Genomic DNA, 19,180 nt, shown 5'->3' on the forward strand with positions numbered 1-19,180 from the left:
TGCCTGCATGAGACTTGATGCTTATGAAGTCATAGTCATAGTCTGTGCCTTTATAAATATGATGTGTTTTCTAGATGTATTTTCAGTCAGATACAAGGAGTGCCAGGCCTGTATCCTGTATTTACAGCTTTTCAAACTTTTGTCAGTCTATGTCTGCACATTTAACAATCCTGATGGAAGAGTTGTTCAGTGAAAAAACTCTTGCTTTAGAGTGTACAGTGTCAAATGGGGAATTTCTAGCTCATGCTCCCTACAGGCATCATCTGTTAGTTGATAACTACAAGAGCAAGCATTTAACAAGTTTGAGAGTTTCTAGAAACAGAGCAGAATAGACTGGAACACCTGAAAAAACTGATTTTGCTTTTATTTTTTCTTTGATATGATCTTAGGGCTGAAGAAAATCTATGTTAAAATAGATTTTCTGGTCTTTAGGCAAGTGGAGCTATAAAAGCTAGGAGTCTGTGTTTGACTTTTTTTTCTTCTCTGCGTTTCTTTAGAGTTACAAGGTGCCGCATTTCCAGGGACAAATCAGCTTTATCACCTCCATGTCAGAGCACTTCTGTGGGTCCTGCAATCGGCTGAGGATAACAGCAGATGGGAATCTAAAGGTTGGCAGTGAAACAGGATTCTCTTTGGTTTCATGTGGTGAAAATAGTGTTGAAATTCATGCCCTAAAAGTAGCTGGGATGTAAAGACACATAATTATTACTAGCTAGCTCCTGTTTATTTATCCTGTATGTATTCTTGTTCCATCTTGTCAGGCTGTTAGGGAGATGTTGCATCATCTTTTTTTCAGTTTCTGTTTTGCTACCATAGTTTAACTACAGTTGTAAAACATGGTTGCAAGGCCAGTAAATATAAACATTTATTCTAATCTTTGATTCAAAATCATCTTAAACATGTGACAAACAGATGATTTCCCATTAAAAAAGGGTCCAAGCAGCTGTGAGGGCTTAGCTTTTGCATTCCACAAGGATCCTGTCTTGTTTCCCAAACAACTTGTAACTCTTCTCCTTCAAGAGCAGCCTGTACATTTGTTCAATGACTGTAGAACAAGGAGGGATAACCATTTCCTGCCACGTTGAAACTGGCAGTTTCTGGGGAAAAATTAAAGTTTTCAATTAAAAATTGGCACTTACACATTGTCACCTGATACTGACAACAGCTGTATTGCTGCCTAACATGATGAGCTAGGCAGCCTGAAGGCCCAATGAGCTTAGGCTGCATAAACATCCCAGGCTGTGTCTGAGTGTACATGAGGAGAGATAAAGAAAACAATCTCCATAAATGTTCCCTTCAGTAGGATAGGCCTCTTCAAACCTCTTCACTCTGAGGTTAGTGCAAAATACTTGTAAAAGTAATTTATTTTATTCTTTCTCTTTTCTCCTCCTCTGCTTCCCTGGGTTGGCTGCAGGTGTGCCTTTTTGGGAATTCAGAAGTGTCCTTGAGGGATCACCTACGGTCGGGTGCCTCAGAGGAGGAGTTGATTCAAATCATTGGAGCAGCAGTGGGCAGAAAAAAGAAACAGCATGCTGGTATGTTTGTTGTACTTGAGAAATAACAGCAGTAATAGGGAAAATGATGTCTTGGTGCTTGTAACCTTCCATGAAAGATAGAATCCAAACTGTCTGAAAGACTTTCGGACTGACTTTTGTTCTCAGATGTGAATTCCACTGCTCACAATAACAACAGCAAAGTGTAGAGCTAAGTAGTTGTACTGGATCCCTTTTTTTTTAACCACTTTACTGTAAAAGAAGGACTAAAGTGAACTTTTGATACTGCATTAATATGTTTCTAGAAGTGACAAGTCTCTTTCACCATGTAGAACTTTGTGTGTACTTATCTAGTGCTCTGCATAAGGTCACAACACAAGGTCCATGAGGATTCAAGGACCATTCTCAGGCTGTACTCGTCTTTTCTGAATTTATATTGATATAAACACTCACATCTGAACCTAACTGAATTTTTGTAATCTGGCTCCAGCTGGAAGTGCTGACCTCTTGTACATGAACTGGCTTTATAATCATGGATAAGTCTCCTATACACTAAAAATATGCTTTTGTCCTTTTGTTTTCTTGCAGATTCTGACAGATTAATAAGAGTAGGTTTTTCCCTTTTTTTCTAATGTGTGAAACAAATTTAAAGGTAGCTTTTAAATCTAAGCATAGACTAACTTCCAGGACATTGGTCTGACCCAGATAAAATAGTGCTTTATAAACCTAAGGGAAGGTGTGAAGGGATTGGTTCTTTTATTTGTAGACCCTTTATGTATGAATTCTGGTTTGGGAAAACAGGGGGTGGTTGGAGAAGAATCTACTGAAGTCATCTTGCCATCAGCAGCATTTACCTGACATTGTCTGTCTTCTCCCAGTTTGTGTTAATCTCATTATTGTCCCTGGGGTTTTCTGTGATTGAACTTCTTTGAACTGGAACACTTATTAAAAGCTTATTTATAGAACTAGAACAGTCAAATAGCATTGTTAGAGACAAGATAGTCTCAAATAGATAGAATTCTGTAGTAGGTAGGCTGTAATTCACATTATGGCAAGCTTTCTGGGAAAGGGTTCTGCAGTGTTACAGACCCATAGCTGCTGGATGCCTGGATACTCAGGCAAGCTGTAGTTTAGATAATACCATGCTGGATTCCTCCTCCTCTAGTTCCCTTGGTCTTTATTGAGCTTTGTTTTTCCTAGTATGCAGGTTGCACTGTGAAGAGCAGAAAACTAAATATATAAACCAGATGCATGACTTAAAAACCTAAAAAGCTGGGATTTTTATGTGTTCCTTATTTTATTTCTAGGCATGTTTAACATTTCCCGGATGAAAAACCGGCCAATGGTCCTGATTGGTGGGTGACAAATCAGTACGTAAAAAATATACAATGATTTTGTTTGGTTTCTGCCTTTGGGAGAGCAGAGTAGATTAGGCTTCTAAGTCTAGCTTGTGGTTCTGCCTTAGATTTAGGCAAAGAAATGGGCTTCTTAATTAGCCAGCTATAATTAACACACTGAAGTGGAAAAGGAGGAAAGGTTTAGTGTCCCTTCAATGCCTTACCTGGTTTCCCTGGTTTTGTTTTCTCTAATTATGACAGTTCATTACATTTTCCAAAGGGATAATCAACTTTCCTACTTTATTTCCTATCAGCTTTCTTTGTACTTAAGTAGAACAGTGTAGTTACTTGCAAGACAGTTTGAAGTGAGTTTTGACCATATTGCCATATAAAGGATGCAGACTGGAGTTTTATCCATGGATTAAGAAATTCAACTTTGTTTATAAGATATGTAGAGCCATCAAGCTGGCAGAAATGCAAGTGCTCCTACCTCACTGCTACTTCAGAATCTTAGATGTGGGGCTTCATTCTTTTGGAATTGCTTCTTACTGCTGCAAAGTCTCAGAACATAACCATGAGACACCTATGAACCAAGACCATTTCCTTTCCTTCTAGTGTTTATTGAAGCTGTTTACTAACTCTCCCTTCTACCTGAAGCTCTGTTCATGAGTGATGTTGCACTGCTGTGGTTCTCTTACTGATTTTCAACATCTCCTTCAATGTGATTTTCCCTTCTCCATGCCGATGTTTACCTATTCTGTAAGATAGCTGTCTTTCCAAAGACTTTAAAAAATGGTTAGGAGAGTTAGCTTTGTGAGATCAATTGCAAGATGTTGTGTTGTTTCTTATCATCAACGTGTGAAAAAAAAAAAAAAAAAAAACAAGGGTGAAAGACCTGAACAGTATGTTTGAAATCCAAATTCTCATCCTCCCATTGATGTTTTGGAGGAAGTTAGCTTCTGGGCAGCTTAAAACACAGGTTTTAAAAGTGATACCCTTGGTGAGTACCTGCATTAATTTGTAGGTCTTTGCAACAGGAGATATAATAGCAACTACTTTGTTTTTGAACCAAGTCCCTAGGGCTTGTACTTTTGTTGCCTATATTAGGAAATATGATGGATCCACAGAGGTCTTTAACATAAGTCTTCACTGGGAATGTTTTTTACTTGGTACCCCACTTTAAAGGGCCATCATTTTCCGTGTTGACTGGTGCAAGGTTGTGCATTTGTTTGCTTGTATTTGGCTACTGCTGCATTGTGTTCCAGAAAAAGGGTAAGGAGTACCCTTTGTTTAAAGTGTGTATTGACTTGCTGCATGTGGAAAAAATTTAGTTGTTTTTTTCCTTTTTTTTTAAGATTAAAAATGCTGTATTAAACTCTTGACAGCTCACTGGGACCTACATAATTTTTCAAGTTGCTTTTGAAAGAATTCCCACACTGCAGAGTTAGCATTCATAACAATGTTTGGATGTCTACAGATCTGATCAATCCAACATCCTTTTGAAAAGTGCTTTGACATTGTCTTACATGCAATGAAAGAGGCAGCCTGTCCAGGTCCTCCTCCTTCAGTTGTTCCATCTCCCTTTGAGACTGACTGCTGGCAGTCATCGCATCAGTGGAGAGACTGGAGATGAGTGGAGAGTATCCTACTGTGACACATGGGGAATCATTAGGAGATTTCCTAATTGTGTTTTGATTTAGTTACAGACTTCAAATAATGCTGGCGTGCAAGCAGTCAGTGGGGGAGTGTGTGTATGGAATTAATTTAATGAAATTTAATGAATGCTGTGGAAATCATTAATTGGTTTTGCTAGACCCAGTAAGCCAAACCTAGTGTCTTCCCTGCATTGCTGTTGTCCAATCCTTTGCTGTATGGTTTGTATCTTATTGTCCTTAATCAAAATTGTCCTTTCAGCAGGTTCTTCTCCTGGGTTCACTTCAGTTATGGGAGTTTCCTCATTAATTTAAGTATGTCCTGCCTTCTTTTCTCCCTCTGAGATTGTGCTAGTTGGAAGCTGAGACAATTAAACTTGAGGTGCAGTAATAGGTTATAAGGAGATAGAATTTGTCAGATAGTTTCAATATAGGGTGCAGTAGAAAACCATGATTTTTTTTTTTTTTGTATATGAGCAATTTGAGTGCAAATAGAAATTACTAGGTACAACTTCAAGAAGTGTAAGTTGTTCAGAAAAGCAAAGATGTTTTTCACTCATTACTTGTGGTCTGTTTACTTCCCACTCTACTTGAGCAAACTTTTCTCCCTGCTCCCACCCATGTGTGTTTATCCTGTGGAAGGAAGTACTTGTCTGCCTTTGCAGTCTGGCTTCTCCTGAAAACAAGACACTTTCACAGGGGTTTAGCCTCAGCTTTAAAGCTAATCAAGGAATCCAGAAGAGCTAGAATCCAGAAAGTGCTTTGAGTTGCTGGATTTTTAAAAGGAATATTCAGGTTAGGCCCCACTATGAAGAGACATAGAGGAGAGGAATAAGAAAAATAATATTCTGTGCTCTTCTAAAGCAGAGCAGTGTTATGCTCAGTGCATTTATGTCCATTTAATCCCATTTTTCTGAGGTAAAACACATGCCTTCAAATTTGCAGGAATCTTAATTTTAGTGTCTAGGCCATCAGCTGCAGATGAAAAAAGGCCTTTGCCTGAATTTAGGTTATTGCAGTGATTATAGTGATGAAATCTATGGTTGATTTAAGCTTTAGGAATGGTACTTTCAGACCAATGTTTGGAGAATACTTGGGATGAAAATTGTGCTAAGTGCATCTTGTTTTAGCAGAGACTGGGACAAAGAAGGAAGAGTTTGGTGAGTTTGTTTTTAAAAAAGATGGAGGAGCACAGTGAGACCTTTGTCCACACTTTGTCTGTTATTGTGGACAGTCCCTGGGCAGCAGAGGTAGCTCAGCAATGTGCAGAGGGGCAGGAAGCTGCTTTGATGCACCTTTTGAATAGGCTGAAAAGGGAGTCCTTGAATACCAGAACTTCCAAAGGAGGTTATTGAGCACAACCTAATTCCACATTTCTCAGAGCAGAGAGAGGAGGAGCTTCAGAAAAGGAGAAACATGCTTACCAGTGGCGCTGTTAAACCAGGGCTTAGGCGCTTACCTCTATACTGCTTTCTTTACTTACGAAACATTTTATTCACTTGTATGTGAAAGAGACTCCTTCTGTCTTCATACTTGGCATTTAGCCCAATGCAAATGCCAAAAGCAAAGGATTAAATGGTGAAAAGGGGCAGGAGGGCTTACTACCTCTTTGCCAGCTGGGAGCTCTGCCAGCCCAACATGGAGCATGCTTCTGAGTAGATTTAAAATCTGTCTGTCAGTGAGGGGACTAGTTTTTCCAGTGCTTAAACTTCAGCTGTCATTAATGTGTTAAGAGCTGGCAATAATATGAGAGGTTCCCATCACCCTCTGAGCTTGTAGACAGTGCAGTTGCAGTGCTTCTGGTCCCTGCTGTCCTCAAGTGCTGGCATGACCCTTCCCTGCAGAAGGAGATGAAAGGAGGAAGTGCAGCTGCCTTTGCTGGGAGGGAGGTGTTTGGGAAGGCAGATTTGAGAATCTGGGTGTAAGAATTTCCTATTAACCCTGCCAGGCTTTTGAAAGAAGGTTGGTGCTGGGATGGTCCCAAATGCATGCTGAGATGCTGATGCTCCTATAGGGTTTCTTGGCTGCTGTTTCTCAAAAGGTGTTGATTCTTTTAGAAAGTAAGTTGTTTCTTTTTGTCAGGGATCTTGAAATGAGTGTTCTGACCTTTGTAATAGCAAACCAGGAAATGCAGGGAAGTGATGAGAGAGAAGAGAAGGAGCTTGAGGAAAAAAGTGGATGTTTTCAGGCATATTGAGGTTTTTGGAACACAGGAAGTCCCAAACAGTGCTCTGATAGGGTTCTCAGCTGCTACAGACAGCTTAGCTTTCTAGTTAGTAAGATGTTCTTCTCATGTTACTTTTTGGTTTTTCCCCAGAGCCTGCATTGATGTCATTCCCCCTATGCCAAGATGCTCTACAGAATCCTCCAAATTCAAAACAGTGGGGCCACACATTTAGCCATTGGCCGACTTTGAGAGCAAGTTTACCCAAACAAAAGGGAAAAGCATCAATGAAAAATAAATTCACAGGACAACTTTTCCTGCCAGGATCTCACCCAGAGAAACAGTGGAACATAGCAACAGGAATTCTACAAACCCAGCTCCGAGGCTACTGTGTCTTCCAGAAGGACCCAAGCTCCACATTTGATACAAAGTGCCTTGATGCTTCTGTTGGCCAAGTTCCTCTGGACTGTCAGTCCAAAGAGGTGTGTTCAGGATCTGAATTCCATACCAGGGATTCAGGATCTTGCACCAAGGTACCTCATGCCTCTGACAACTTGACTCACACTGATGAGGAAGGACGGGCCACAATGGTTGATGTTGGAGGGAAGCCAGATTCCAGAAGAACTGCTGTTGCTGGTGCTGTGGTCCTCCTGGGTGAGAAGGCATTCAGGATGGTGAGGCAAAACCAGATGAAGAAAGGGGATGTGCTGGCAGTTGCCCAAATTGCAGGAATTCAGGGAGCCAAGCTGACCAGCCAGTTGATCCCATTGTGTCACAATATCCCTCTGTACCATGTTGAGGTGTCTCTAAGCCTGGATGAGGCCAGGCATGCAGTGGTGATTCGCAGCTCCTGTCACACCTGGGGAAGGACAGGTGTGGAGATGGAGGCTCTCACAGCTGCCAGCCTGGCTGCACTGACGGTGTACGACATGTGCAAAGCAGTCACTCGTGACATTGTCATCCAAGAGCTGAAGTTGCTTAGTAAGACAGGTGGGCAGAGGGGAGACTTCTCAAGGGTCTAGATAATATCCAGATACCTCCAGCCCTCCAAGTGACCACTGCTCCTGTTCAGCCTCTTACAGAAGAAGTCCTTTTGCCCAGCTTGTGGGCTTGGGGAGACCTCAACAGGGTGTGTACAGTGCAGCAACCCCATGCCTCCAGCATCACTTTCCTCTGTCAGCTCACTGCTGGGTGAACTTAGGAGCCACTTATCCCTGTTGAAAACCATGCGTATTTTCTAGAGAACAGACTTCTCCACTCTGCCAGTACCTTCATTTCAGTGTCCTCACGATGAGATTGAGAAAAGATTCCTGCTTATACCACAGAGGTTTTTGGTTTATGTTTTTTTTTTTTCCTTTGTGCTACGAAATGTACCTGCTGTCATCATACCATGCAACTGTGAATTCTGGAAATTAAGCCACTGCTGAAAGTGCTGTTATTTGGCAACTATTTTTAAGTCAGCGATTAAGATTTCAGAATTGTCTGCCCATGTTTTCCCTGACCTCATTCAGTGAATATAGAGGGTGACAGTGAGAAGAACACAGCTGGGGAACTTCACCATCCAGCAGAGATTATAAACATGGAACAGTTAGTGTCAAGGTGCAGCTCCCATCCCTGTGCGGTGCTACTGCTTCCCTTCACAGAATCAAAGAATCGCAGAATGGATGGGTGAGGTTGGAAAGGACAACAGTGGGTCACCTGGTCCAACCTCCCTGCTCAGGCACCCAGAGCACATGGCACAGAGTTGTGTCCAGACTGGAATATCTCCTATGAGGGAGCCTCCATAACTTCCCTCAGTAATCTGTTTCAGTGCTGAGGCACCTGCAGAGTAAAGAAGTTCAGGTGGAACTTCTGTGCATCAGTTTTTGCTCATTGCCTCTTGTGCTATGGCTCAGCACCACCAGGAAGAGCCTGGCTCTGTATTCTTGGCATCTCCCCCTTAGACACTGATATACACTGAGACATCAGTCATCTCTTTTGGATGCTGAATAGGCCCAGCTCCCTCAGCCTTTCCTCATAAGAAAAACACCTGCAAGTGGGAGATATCCACATATCAGTTTCAAAAGAAAAAAAAAAAAAAAAAAAAAAAGGCAGCTGCCCAGTTTTCTGCTTTATGCTCTGTAGAACATGATGCAGAAAGAGGATTTCCATAGTTTGGAATAATTATTTTTCTGATCTGAAAGATATGTTTTACAATGTTAGAAGCATGTTCCAGCATTTTGACCTTAGCACTGAAATGCATGGATGCTCTGTTTGCATGCTTAAGGGATTAATTTTGCCATGCACACAAGTAAGTATTAAGCTCTCCCTCAAGAGGAGAATGAGATGTTGCACCAAGCCCTAGAAGACTCAAAATTTTTAACACTATGGTGCATCTCCTAGTAACCAGCAACGTGCATAGTCTTGACAGATAAAACAGACTTTCATACTGGTGGCCACTTGGAAAATTAAGGTAGTTACAGTTGTCTCTGCCAGAGTTTTCCTGCATGTTTCTCTAATTTACTTTTCATGAAGTCTTCTGGCTTTGGAGGACTTAAGTGTCCCCATAAATGTAGCAGTGACCACAGTCACATAGCATTAATTAGCTTTGGTAATTAACTGCCCTAGATAAGAAATTGCTCAGAGTTACTGTTAATATTAGTTAATTAATTTCCAAACCTTTATTTAAGTGCTCTGAACAGGGTGCTACTGCTTGCTTATGGCTAATGTGATGCTGCACATGATTTAGGGTGCTTCCTCCCATACACACAGGGTTGAATACAATGCTAGTAAGACACCACCAAAAATCATCTTAAGCTTAAGAGGTTGAAGTGCTGTGAGCACACCACACTGCCATGCACATCCTGCTCACAGTAAAGTAAGCACAGGTCTCAGATGAGAAGACAATAGGTTTTGCTGCAGATCCTTCACAAATCTCATACTCCAGCTACAACAAAAGGCACTCTTTCCATTGCCTGTCACTGTGAGATAAGGTACATAGAGTGACAGACATAGCAGCTATAGCTGAAAGGGAAAGAAATCTGGAAAGCTTGGTGCCCAGAATCCATAAGCATTTGTACATCAGTGATGTGGTTTAGGAATAGTATTCCCCAGTTTAGCGTACCACTGTCGCTCACTCCTCCTTCCCTGTGGCAGGCTGGAGAGGAGAATTGGACGCACAGTAGGTAAATATCATGGGTTCAGATAAGAACAATTTACTGGAAACAGCAGTGGAATAAGAAAATGAACAGTAGCACCTTCAGTCATAGACGGAAGGGGCACTAGTGACTGCTCCCTTACTGCAAGAGACCCCTTCCCTGGTCCCCACAATAAGCCCCCATGCTGTCAGCCATGCCCCTGTTGACTCCTTGTCATTCCCAGGAGTGTAGCTAGCACCACCATACTGACACCAACAATTCCATCTAATCCTGCAAATACAAGAGATTGTGTTCATCTGTGGAACTGCTGTGCCCATAGCACAAAAGTTTCCTTAGCTCAGCATGGAAACAAAGTGCCAGGAAAAGGAAGCATATGTGTAGCCTGCTAAGTCAGCTGACTGACACAAGCACTTACCTCCCCTCACCATGCACAACATACCCTGCCCTCCCCGCAAGCACTAGATAATTTTGAAAATGAAGAAGAAACTCGATGTACTCAGTAGTAATAAAATAATGCTTTGTGCATAGGAGTCTTTGGCTTCTGAGAAGTTTGCTGTCATGCTGTAAAGCCCACTGAAAGGACTCAGGGCCATACCAGGGACTACTGAGGACACACATGACCACCACGCACATCTCGCTACTTAACGCACATTTCACTACTTCCTTGGTTTGAGAGTGGCTGGAAGTACAGAGCAAACTGACTTTGGTGCCATTTTATGCTCATGTTACATTTTCAAGTCTTTAAACTATGCACATTTATAGGTAATGAACCAAACATGAGTCCGCATTTTGTGAGAGAAATAGGTTGAGAGTGCTCTGTGTTTCTGTGGTGCTGGGTGGGCGATGGTGTAATACATGTTGATGAACTGACTACTTTTTGGAGGCTTGCTTTTTTTGTCCACTGTATTTTTAATAAATACTAGTTGCAATAGAGTGTGGTTTGCATTACTTTGATATCCTTTTTACTTATCTTTCTATGTTTTAACCCAAAAGCTTCTATGAATAGTTACCTCGGGACAGGCTACAAGACAGGTTGTATGATGAGATCAGTCATAATAACTTATTACTATAAAGAATCTAATTTTTTTGCTGTTGTTGAGTGAAACTCATTTTAATCTGGCTGTTCTTAAACTGCGTAATCCTGTGGGTTTAACATCATAATTTATCATCTCTTGTCATTATCCCAGCTTCTCCCACATGACTATTCTGAGCCAGTGGCTGTATATTACACCACTGCTTTTTGTTGCAGAACTGGGGCCTCCAGAGCTCTTCCTCCTAGTCCGAGTGACCACAACTAAAACCAAGGTTCAGAGAAGCGCCTGTATAAAAATCCATACCTCCTGTGTCATGAGTAAGCCTTAAGGGAAATTCTCTTTCTCATCCATCTGAAGTTCCAGTAAAGCTTTCAGGTCTCCTGCTACCAAGAAGGAATCAACGATCTTAGGGGTCTTTTCCAACCTAAATGATGTTTAAGATTCCAAATGCTTTCAATCCTAAAATAAGCATATCATTTTTCTAGGAGCAGAAACAGAGTAAAGCATCAAGCCCACCACCTCCTTCTCTTGAAGGGTGGCATAAGAGTTGAAGCTGCACTTTTGAGCACATGAAACACAAGCCAGACACAAATACTTGCAGATCATGGCAACCCTCACAATGCACATACAGCAGAGATTTTGCCTGCTGGAAACTCTGTCCCAGCTCATGGCCCTGTTTTGTGTTACAGTCTGTTCACTACTAATCCAGGCTGAATCCTTTGGGGCATCTCAGCCTGGCTTTCCTTTGTGCCCACATCCTGACACTAAGTTACTCCACCCTCACACTGTCCTGTTAAAAACTGGATGCAGAATATAAAGGAGAAGCTGGTCATTAAAAATTCTTAAAGAGATTAAATTATATCAAACAAGCAGTGTTTTCAGGAAGTGTTGGGGAAAGGAGAATGGGCCATGGGGGAAAGACAATTTGAAATACCTCAAGGAGGGACTTCTTTTCTGAATGGGAACTGCTCAAAACCAGATTCTAAAAGCAACAACAGCTGAACAGTAAAAAGAGCAATGAATTGTGTTAGCTATTTTCAGCCCCTGGTGACCTGCAGATTCCCTGTAAATTCCCTGTTACTCAGTTTCACATGGGATTTGACAGAACAGAATCTGGCCCTTGATCCTGCCCCTTCCTTGGTGCTTGCTGGTTCTCAGCTCCCTCTGTCTGCTTCAGCAGAGTCAAGCAGGCTTGGAACAGCTGAAAAATGGCTGGTGCATCATGTGTGCTTTGGCCAAGACAGAGCTGCTAATTAGCTAAATGGAAACACAGTTCACTTCTCTCCATGCACCAGAGCCTTGCTCCAAGAGAAGCTCAGCATTCCAGGGAATCTAAAATTGGTTGGAGGAATTGCTGGTTGCAGTGGGCTGGCCAGGTTTTTCAGGTTTTTGAGATGTCAGGTAAAAGCCTCAACTTAGGTCTCAAAACCAGCGGATGGGAGGAGCTCTACAAGGCCATGACGATGGCAGACAACACCCTGACATGCCTGGCATGGTGCCAGAAAGGCACAGGATGAAGAGCTGAATCCTTTGTCACTGGCTGTGCCTGAAGGGCTTTGGGTGAACTCAGTGCACCCTGTCATAAGAGCAGATTCTCACTTTAGGCACAGCAAGCTTAAACAGTGGGTGGCTGAGACACAAATCCAGCTGTCTCTACCTTCCCTGTCCCTTAGTGCTGCCAGTGCCATGTTTAGAAAGCTTCCAATTTAGCATCTCTATCTTTGTACTTACCTTGTTTGCTCCTTTGTGGGGTGAAGGGTACCCAAAATAGTAGCAGTAAAGTGTAGATGAGTGCAAGTTCACAGGAAGGGATGGGATGGATGCCCTGAGATACTGCTGAGCTTTCCTCCAAGCAGCGAAGCACAGCAAACCAGGCACTGCTCAGCTGTGTGTGTACAACCCAACTGCAATGGCACAGCCACGGCCATCAGGCAAGCTGCCTACTGCCCATGGCTCTCCAAGGTGCCATCCACATAACACTTGCTCCAGGGAACAAAGTTTCATGCTTCAAAATTGCTTAAGGTTTGCTTCCAGAACCCCAAATTAGCAGCAAACAATTGCTTCATCAATGACTCCATCAAGAGTGCGCATGATCTCAAATTCTGGACAGCCCACTCAAAACCAGAAACTCAGTTCTACTGAGCTTTTCCTACATGAATTTAGCCTTAAAATTAGGTTCAACAGAAACACTCTCTTCTCTACCCATGATAGAAAGGATGCAAGGCCAGCAAAAGCAGAGTTTGTGTTTGCAAAATCAAGGGCAGCTTGGCTGCAGTGGGACAGAAGGTAGGGGAAGAAGAGGAGACAGCAGGAGGGCCAGGCAGCTCTAAAGTTGTGTTAATATTATGCTTGGAAGATAACACAGGCTATCAGATACACAGCTGCTCCATAGGTAGTGCCCCAGGCCAGTTACCTGCTGGTGCAGGTTGTGGCAAAGCCCTGTCAACACCAGCAGTGTGGACAGTACAGCGTCACACCAGGCAGCATCTGCTGCTGGGAGAGAGGGGTTCAGCTGCACAACCCTGACCTGCCACTACTGCATCTTTAAAGAACTTAGGTTTCATTATCAGGGTAATTTCGGCACTCAAGGCTCCCCACGTGCACAGTTGCAGCAAGGCTGGAATTGCTGTTGTGTGAGGCAGTGCCTGGAATTACACCACCCTTCCATCCCTCTCTCCTTCCATCCCCTCCCCAGCTGCCACCCACAGTCTCAGCACTTCAGAGAGCTGCACTTCCCCACCCTTGGCCTGACACTGAATGGAAATGTTTTAGCTCTGTGTGGCTCATTTGGCTTCTGCAGATCAACCCTTGGGGCCATCCTCAGCCCAGATCCAAGAAATGAGCTGAGCTGAGGGAAGGGAATAATTTCTGCTGCCCCTGAAGCCTCATCTCTCCTATTGCAGCTGGCAGCTCAAAAGGCTCCATCCTGCCAAGACTGAATCTTAATTGGGATCAGTGGAAAAGACAAACTGCTGCCAGGGCCGCCCTGATCCTGGGCTCACAGAGAACATGGGCAGAGCTTGCCCAGCCCCACAAGAGAAGGCATTCACTAGGGTATACAAAAAATAAGATTTCCTTCAGAGTATCAGTGGAAGCAGCAGGAGGAGGCCAAGGAGAGGACATGGCTTAGCTGGGTGGTTTTCAGAGGAAGAGCAGGCAGAACCACGCCACTGGAAAATCCTCCTGTCCCTGTAGCCTGCTGGGAAGGGAAGCCACCAGCAAAGGCTGAGGTACAGCTACTAATCCCCAGGCCCTGCAGTGAATTCAAATACTATAACCATCTCTGAACAAACACACAAAACTATCACAGTCATGCCCAGAACTGCTCTTGCCAAGAGCTACAGGAAGAAGGACAAGAGAAAGACTAGAGCAAAATCTCTTCAGGCATCCCATCTGCACATGGCACCAGGATGCTACATGATGCTTTTTCCAAGCCACAGCTGCTGACTTCAAGCCCACTTGCTTCAAAGACCCTGGCAGAGCTCACTCATGCCTCCGTGATTAGGCACAGTCTAGTCACCCTTTTGGCTTTGTGGAGGCGACGCTGCCAACTCCTAACGCACCCAAGATGGGTGCTCCTGACCCAGTTTCCTTACAAGAACAGAGTCCTGTCATCTCAGCACTGTCTGGTCCCAGCAGCAGCAAAGTGCAGCAGTAGTGGAACAGAGCAAGTAGCTATGAGCATGGTTGTTTTTACATCATTTTTTCCACCTTGAATATTTAGGTGCATCTCCAAGTCCATACATCAGAGAAGGCCACCGTGGCAAGTCTTGCTCAGACTGTGAGCTTTGGAAGAGCCTCCCTTGCTGACTCAGGGGAACAGAGTTACCAGCAGCTCATGCAGCAGATGCCATGTCAGAGCTGCTGGATCTGAGCAATAAAAATGGGCTCTTGCTCTGGTAAAATGGCTTTAATGGGATTTTCCAGCCAGCAAACATGCTTTGAGGGACACACCCAGGACATTCAGCCATCAGCAACAAGCCTGCATGCAGAAGGCTCTTGGCCAGCCAGACTGGGAGGGGCATTTAAACACAAGTTTCTTGCCTTCATCTTTATAGCCTGCTATTTCTCTCCCGGGTTGCTAAGGATGCCCCAGAGCACATCCCTCTGGGATGTCCCAGATACGGCAGAGGCATGGTTAGTAACAGCCCATCACCAGTAAACTGTAGCTGTAGCAAACCTGTGCCAGAGAACTCCAGCTGAACCCCAGCAGCTGGAGGGGTTTTCATTTCCACTTCTCCAAGGCTGGTATTTCAAGGTGTTTTTATTTCTTTTTAATCAATGCACATGGCCAGCTCTGGAGGGGGCTGAATGAAGGGAGGGAGGTGGTGCAGCCACTGTTTCTGTACAAAGTATTTCCACATGCAAGTGAAATGGGGCTCAACTCGCTCGGTGCGTGTTTTGCAGTGCGGTTACGGGCTGTCATTCCACCTCCACAAAGCTGTTATTTATTTACTTAAAGGCTTGCATTCCATGGAAAAAGATGCCCCAAGATAGCACTGTGTTTCTAAAATTAAACCCAGCTGGATGGAGTGGGGAGCAAGCAAGTGAGCACTCCTGTGCTCCCAACACAGCAGTGGGAACAGGGTTCCCCATGTCCCACACTCCCCCATCCTCGCTGAGCAGCAGGAGAGCCTGGCAAAATGCCTCCTGTGTCCTCAGCCGTGAGGGAGGCAGCTCTCTGGGAAGCCAGACCAAGTGCCTTACTCAACAGCAGGGGTGCCACTTCTTCCCGTGTCAGGGGATCAGGGTTTAAGAGCAGTGACAGCCCTTCCTGCCCCAGTAGCTCTGCAAAGCCCCCACCCTGCTGCAGGACAGCAGACACCTCACCATGCGCCTGACACAGGTTTGAGGGTGACCAGAAGTCCTTTAGCAGAATTTGTGAGGAAGGCTGCATGCACAAGGCTCATCTCCTACCTAACCTAGCCACCACTTTCATCTAGTTTATGTGCCACTGATAGCATCCTGCTCACAGTAAAGCTCAATTAGCCCTCGCTGTTGTAATCTAAGTTAAGAAACCTGTTCTCACAAAAGCCATTTATAGAAGGGAAAAACCCAAGTACTCCTCCAACCTCGCATGGCACCAGCAAGAAATCCCTCCCAGACACACTCTCAGCACCTGTTCCCCTGTCCACAGGGGCTGCCTCTACATCCACAAGTGGCTCTGCTCAGAAAGGAGCACATCAGCTCATAAGAGCAGCTGTGCCAGAGCTGCTGCTCAGGGGCTTTACTGTGGCCTGCATTTAGCCTCATCCCTCAGACAAAATGTCTCCTCACACACACAGCTGAAGCTTTCCAAAGGACAGGTTGGGCACTGGTGGAGTCCCCTGCACCCATCAGGGCTGGGGGAGCCTTGGAGGCTCTAGGGAAGCAAAGCTCCAGCAATGGCAGAGGTGGTTCTGCAAGGACCATGGGAAGGAAAGTGAAGTACAGCCCCAGACCTTGCTTCTCAGCACCAGAAGGGTCACACAAATGTGAGACAAGAAAAGCTAGCAAAGAAGTCTGAGCCAGACCTAGAATGAACAGGAAAAGAAGGATGATTGCTGATGGGAATAGCTGAGCAACAGGAAAATTTATGAAAACAGTGGTGAGGTCAGGATGCCTGTGCATCTGCTGCCTCCAGGCTCATGTGGCAGCTCTCCCAGGGCCTCAGGACCATGTCCTGTCCTGAGTATAGCCAGGAGCTGCTGTTCCTTCACCTATGAGCAAAGAGACAGTCCCTGGCATCACATAAATCTTGTTTCAACTGAGGCAGAAAAGACAGTCCCACCACCACTGGGTTGGACTGTGATCCAAGAGAACCTGACCACACATACGTGAGCCAGACCAACATGTCATGCTTGGTAAGTCACCCAAATTATTGTTTGCAGATGGGGACACTAACCTGGCATTCCCAATAATCTGTGCACTCCGCAGTGAATGCCTGGAGACAGATTTCCAAGCCTGAGTTCTCCTCATACCTGGTGTGTACCTGGAGGAAATTATGTTTGCTACCAGATTGACAAGTCTGTTTCTAGCAGATGGGCTTTTGTCCCTTGATTTCTCCTAAATATCAGAGGAAGATTTCACCCTGCTGCCTCTCAAGGAAAACCTTTACATGTGTTGGTGACAGCCCAGACCCTGTTCTAATGAGAGTGAGAGATATATACACTTTCAGGGTTCATTGCAGAGCTGAAGGAAAGGGTGAGGAGGAGTAAGAAGAGAAGCAAGCTAGCCACCAGAGAAGATCTCAGGAAAGAGCCTGTCTCTCAAAAGCTCACCATCAAAGCTCAGCTATTTCTGTGACTATGCCCATTTTCCCATAATTATACTGATTCTGCTCTGCACAGCACTTGCTCTGCAAGTCAGGTCTACTGATCCCTGTCCAAACTCCTGCTGCCTTCCTGTTTGTATTAGGGCGCCAGCATGGGTTAAAAATTAGAGAGTAAGATTGCCTCGGTATCTGATTTATCCCCTTTCTTCCTCCCATCTTGATTTGGGATGTACTGGTCAGCATCCCCCAGGGAGAGGATTAATCAGGAACAGACAGAGAGCTGGCAGCTGCCTGATAAGGACAAGACCACGGCTATGGAACAAGCTGCAATTTGGAATCTCTTGCTTTGACCCTGATACAAGTCCAAGACATGCTTGCTGATGCATCCCAGCACTGACACCCCAGGAGCTGGCACAAGATCAGCACCCCCAAGGCCACAGCTAGCTCTGGTCCCGATGTCACATTGCCTCAGTGCCGGAGATGCTTCTGCGGTGAAAGGCTGCTCATCCCTGTGACTCCAGAGGCAGCTCCAGCTCTCCAGCTGCAGGAAGGGCCTCCTCTCCACTTACAGAGAAGCTCTCATTTCAGGGACCAGAGCAAGGGAAGATGTTACTGCCATTCCAAAAGGGCAACACAACATCTTGAACACTTGGTCCCTGGATAAATGACAGCTGCATCACAAGGAGGACAATGGGAAGGTAGGACACAGCACCCAATCTGCCTGGCAACTCCTGCCCCATGCAAAGCCAAGCTGAGTGCAGAAAACAGTTTGTGCCAGGGTCAGTCCTCTGCCAGGCTTCACCTGCAGCCTGAGGTTCCCAAGCTCCTACACCTGTTAATACCACAGAGGAAAGGGCAGCAGATCTGCCCAAGGTTGGCAAGCAAAGGGTCATGGCAACAGAAAGGAATTGTGAGGGTACAAGAGGGAGGTGAACAGGGCTCAGATATTCAAGAAAATCAGAAGCAGAAGCAAGGGGTACTTTACAGAAGAATGCGGCATGACTCTGAAGAGTTATTTTCTGCTTGGGAGCCCAAAAGTAAAGAAAAACATTGGATTAGACAACTCTAGGAAAAATCTGCACTTTGGGGTTACCCAGCTTCTCCTACAAAGTAAGAGCAGATCCAGACTTGTTCAGTAGCACAAACATAGTGTATGTTACCCAAGGAAACTCTTGCCCACTCATAACACTTTACCGTGAGCCCAGGGGTAGGGGAGTACTGGGCTGACTTCTACTTCTGCCCCTGAAAACACCTCGTGACTATGCGGGGGCTGACAGTCACCATGACCCCCAAAGGCCAGCACACCCAGACAGCACTCAGCCAGGCAGAGCCTGACCACAGGAATATCCAAGGAGATGCTGCAGGACACCATTTCTTACCTCTTAAATCCAGGGACTAGTCAACCTTCTTGGGGGGTTTGGGGTGGGAGGGAAGGGTGGGAATCCATCTTGGTTCTTTCACAGTATCGCCACAACCAAATGAAAAATAGCTTAAGCCTAAAGTAGATGGGCATTCATTTTCCTCCTAATTTTTTTTTTTGCTTCCTTCTGTTGGCAATGGAGCATGCACAAGCTTTTGATAGGTTTGTTTTTTCATTCCTCAGCCCCTGTGCACAAAGCACCCTCTTTACAGAACACTGGCTTTCCAGGAACCACCACTGGCAAAACAGTGGTGGAGTTTGACAATCAGACTGTGGCAAGTTCTTACTAGTCTCTCATGGGACATACAGGCCAATTCTTACAACACTTGTGATATTTTAGGGGGTGATAAAACATGAGCTTTGCCCCTGCAGACCTACTGGTAAGGGAAAGTCTTTACTTAGAAACATGCAAATATCACATACAAGTATTTGTCAGATTTCTCAAGACAATCACAATTCTCTCCTCCACCAATCTTTCAAAACCTCTGCAAGGAACATGGAGAGACAGAAGTCCTCCTCCCTCCTCTCAGCAGGGGCAGGCAGCAACATCACACAGTGGCCAGCACACCCACCCTTCTGTCTGCCCTATTGGAAGGGGGGTCCAGGGCTGATGCCAGCCCTGATCCCCAGGTCCCTGCAGCCTCTGCATGACTGTTGTGCTTTCCTTGGTTATCAGCTGCCTCAGTCTTT

At 44.8% G+C, this 19,180-nt stretch overlaps 1 protein-coding gene across 4 annotated transcripts in view; it reads left to right on the plus strand.

The window, feature by feature from the left end:
- The window catches only part of MOCS1 (molybdenum cofactor synthesis 1), a 29,790-nt gene extending 19,074 nt beyond the window's left edge, over nt 1-10,716 (plus strand). For 3 of the 4 annotated variants that reach the window (XM_033055010.2, XM_033055009.2, XM_033055008.2), the window contains 4 exons: nt 498-608; nt 1,415-1,535; nt 2,801-2,848; nt 6,800-10,716. In XM_033055010.2, coding sequence (XP_032910901.1) covers nt 498-608; nt 1,415-1,535; nt 2,801-2,848; nt 6,800-7,668 — 1,149 coding nt within the window. In that variant the 3' untranslated portion in view covers nt 7,669-10,716. The remainder of the gene's footprint in view (nt 1-497; nt 609-1,414; nt 1,536-2,800; nt 2,849-6,799) is intronic. The other variant, XM_033055007.2, reaches the window with a different exon arrangement.
- The last annotated feature ends 8,464 nt before the right edge of the window (nt 10,717-19,180 follow it).

This window comes from Catharus ustulatus, chromosome 3, assembly GCF_009819885.2.
Source record: "Catharus ustulatus isolate bCatUst1 chromosome 3, bCatUst1.pri.v2, whole genome shotgun sequence".
NCBI classification, from domain to species: domain Eukaryota; kingdom Metazoa; phylum Chordata; class Aves; order Passeriformes; family Turdidae; genus Catharus; species Catharus ustulatus.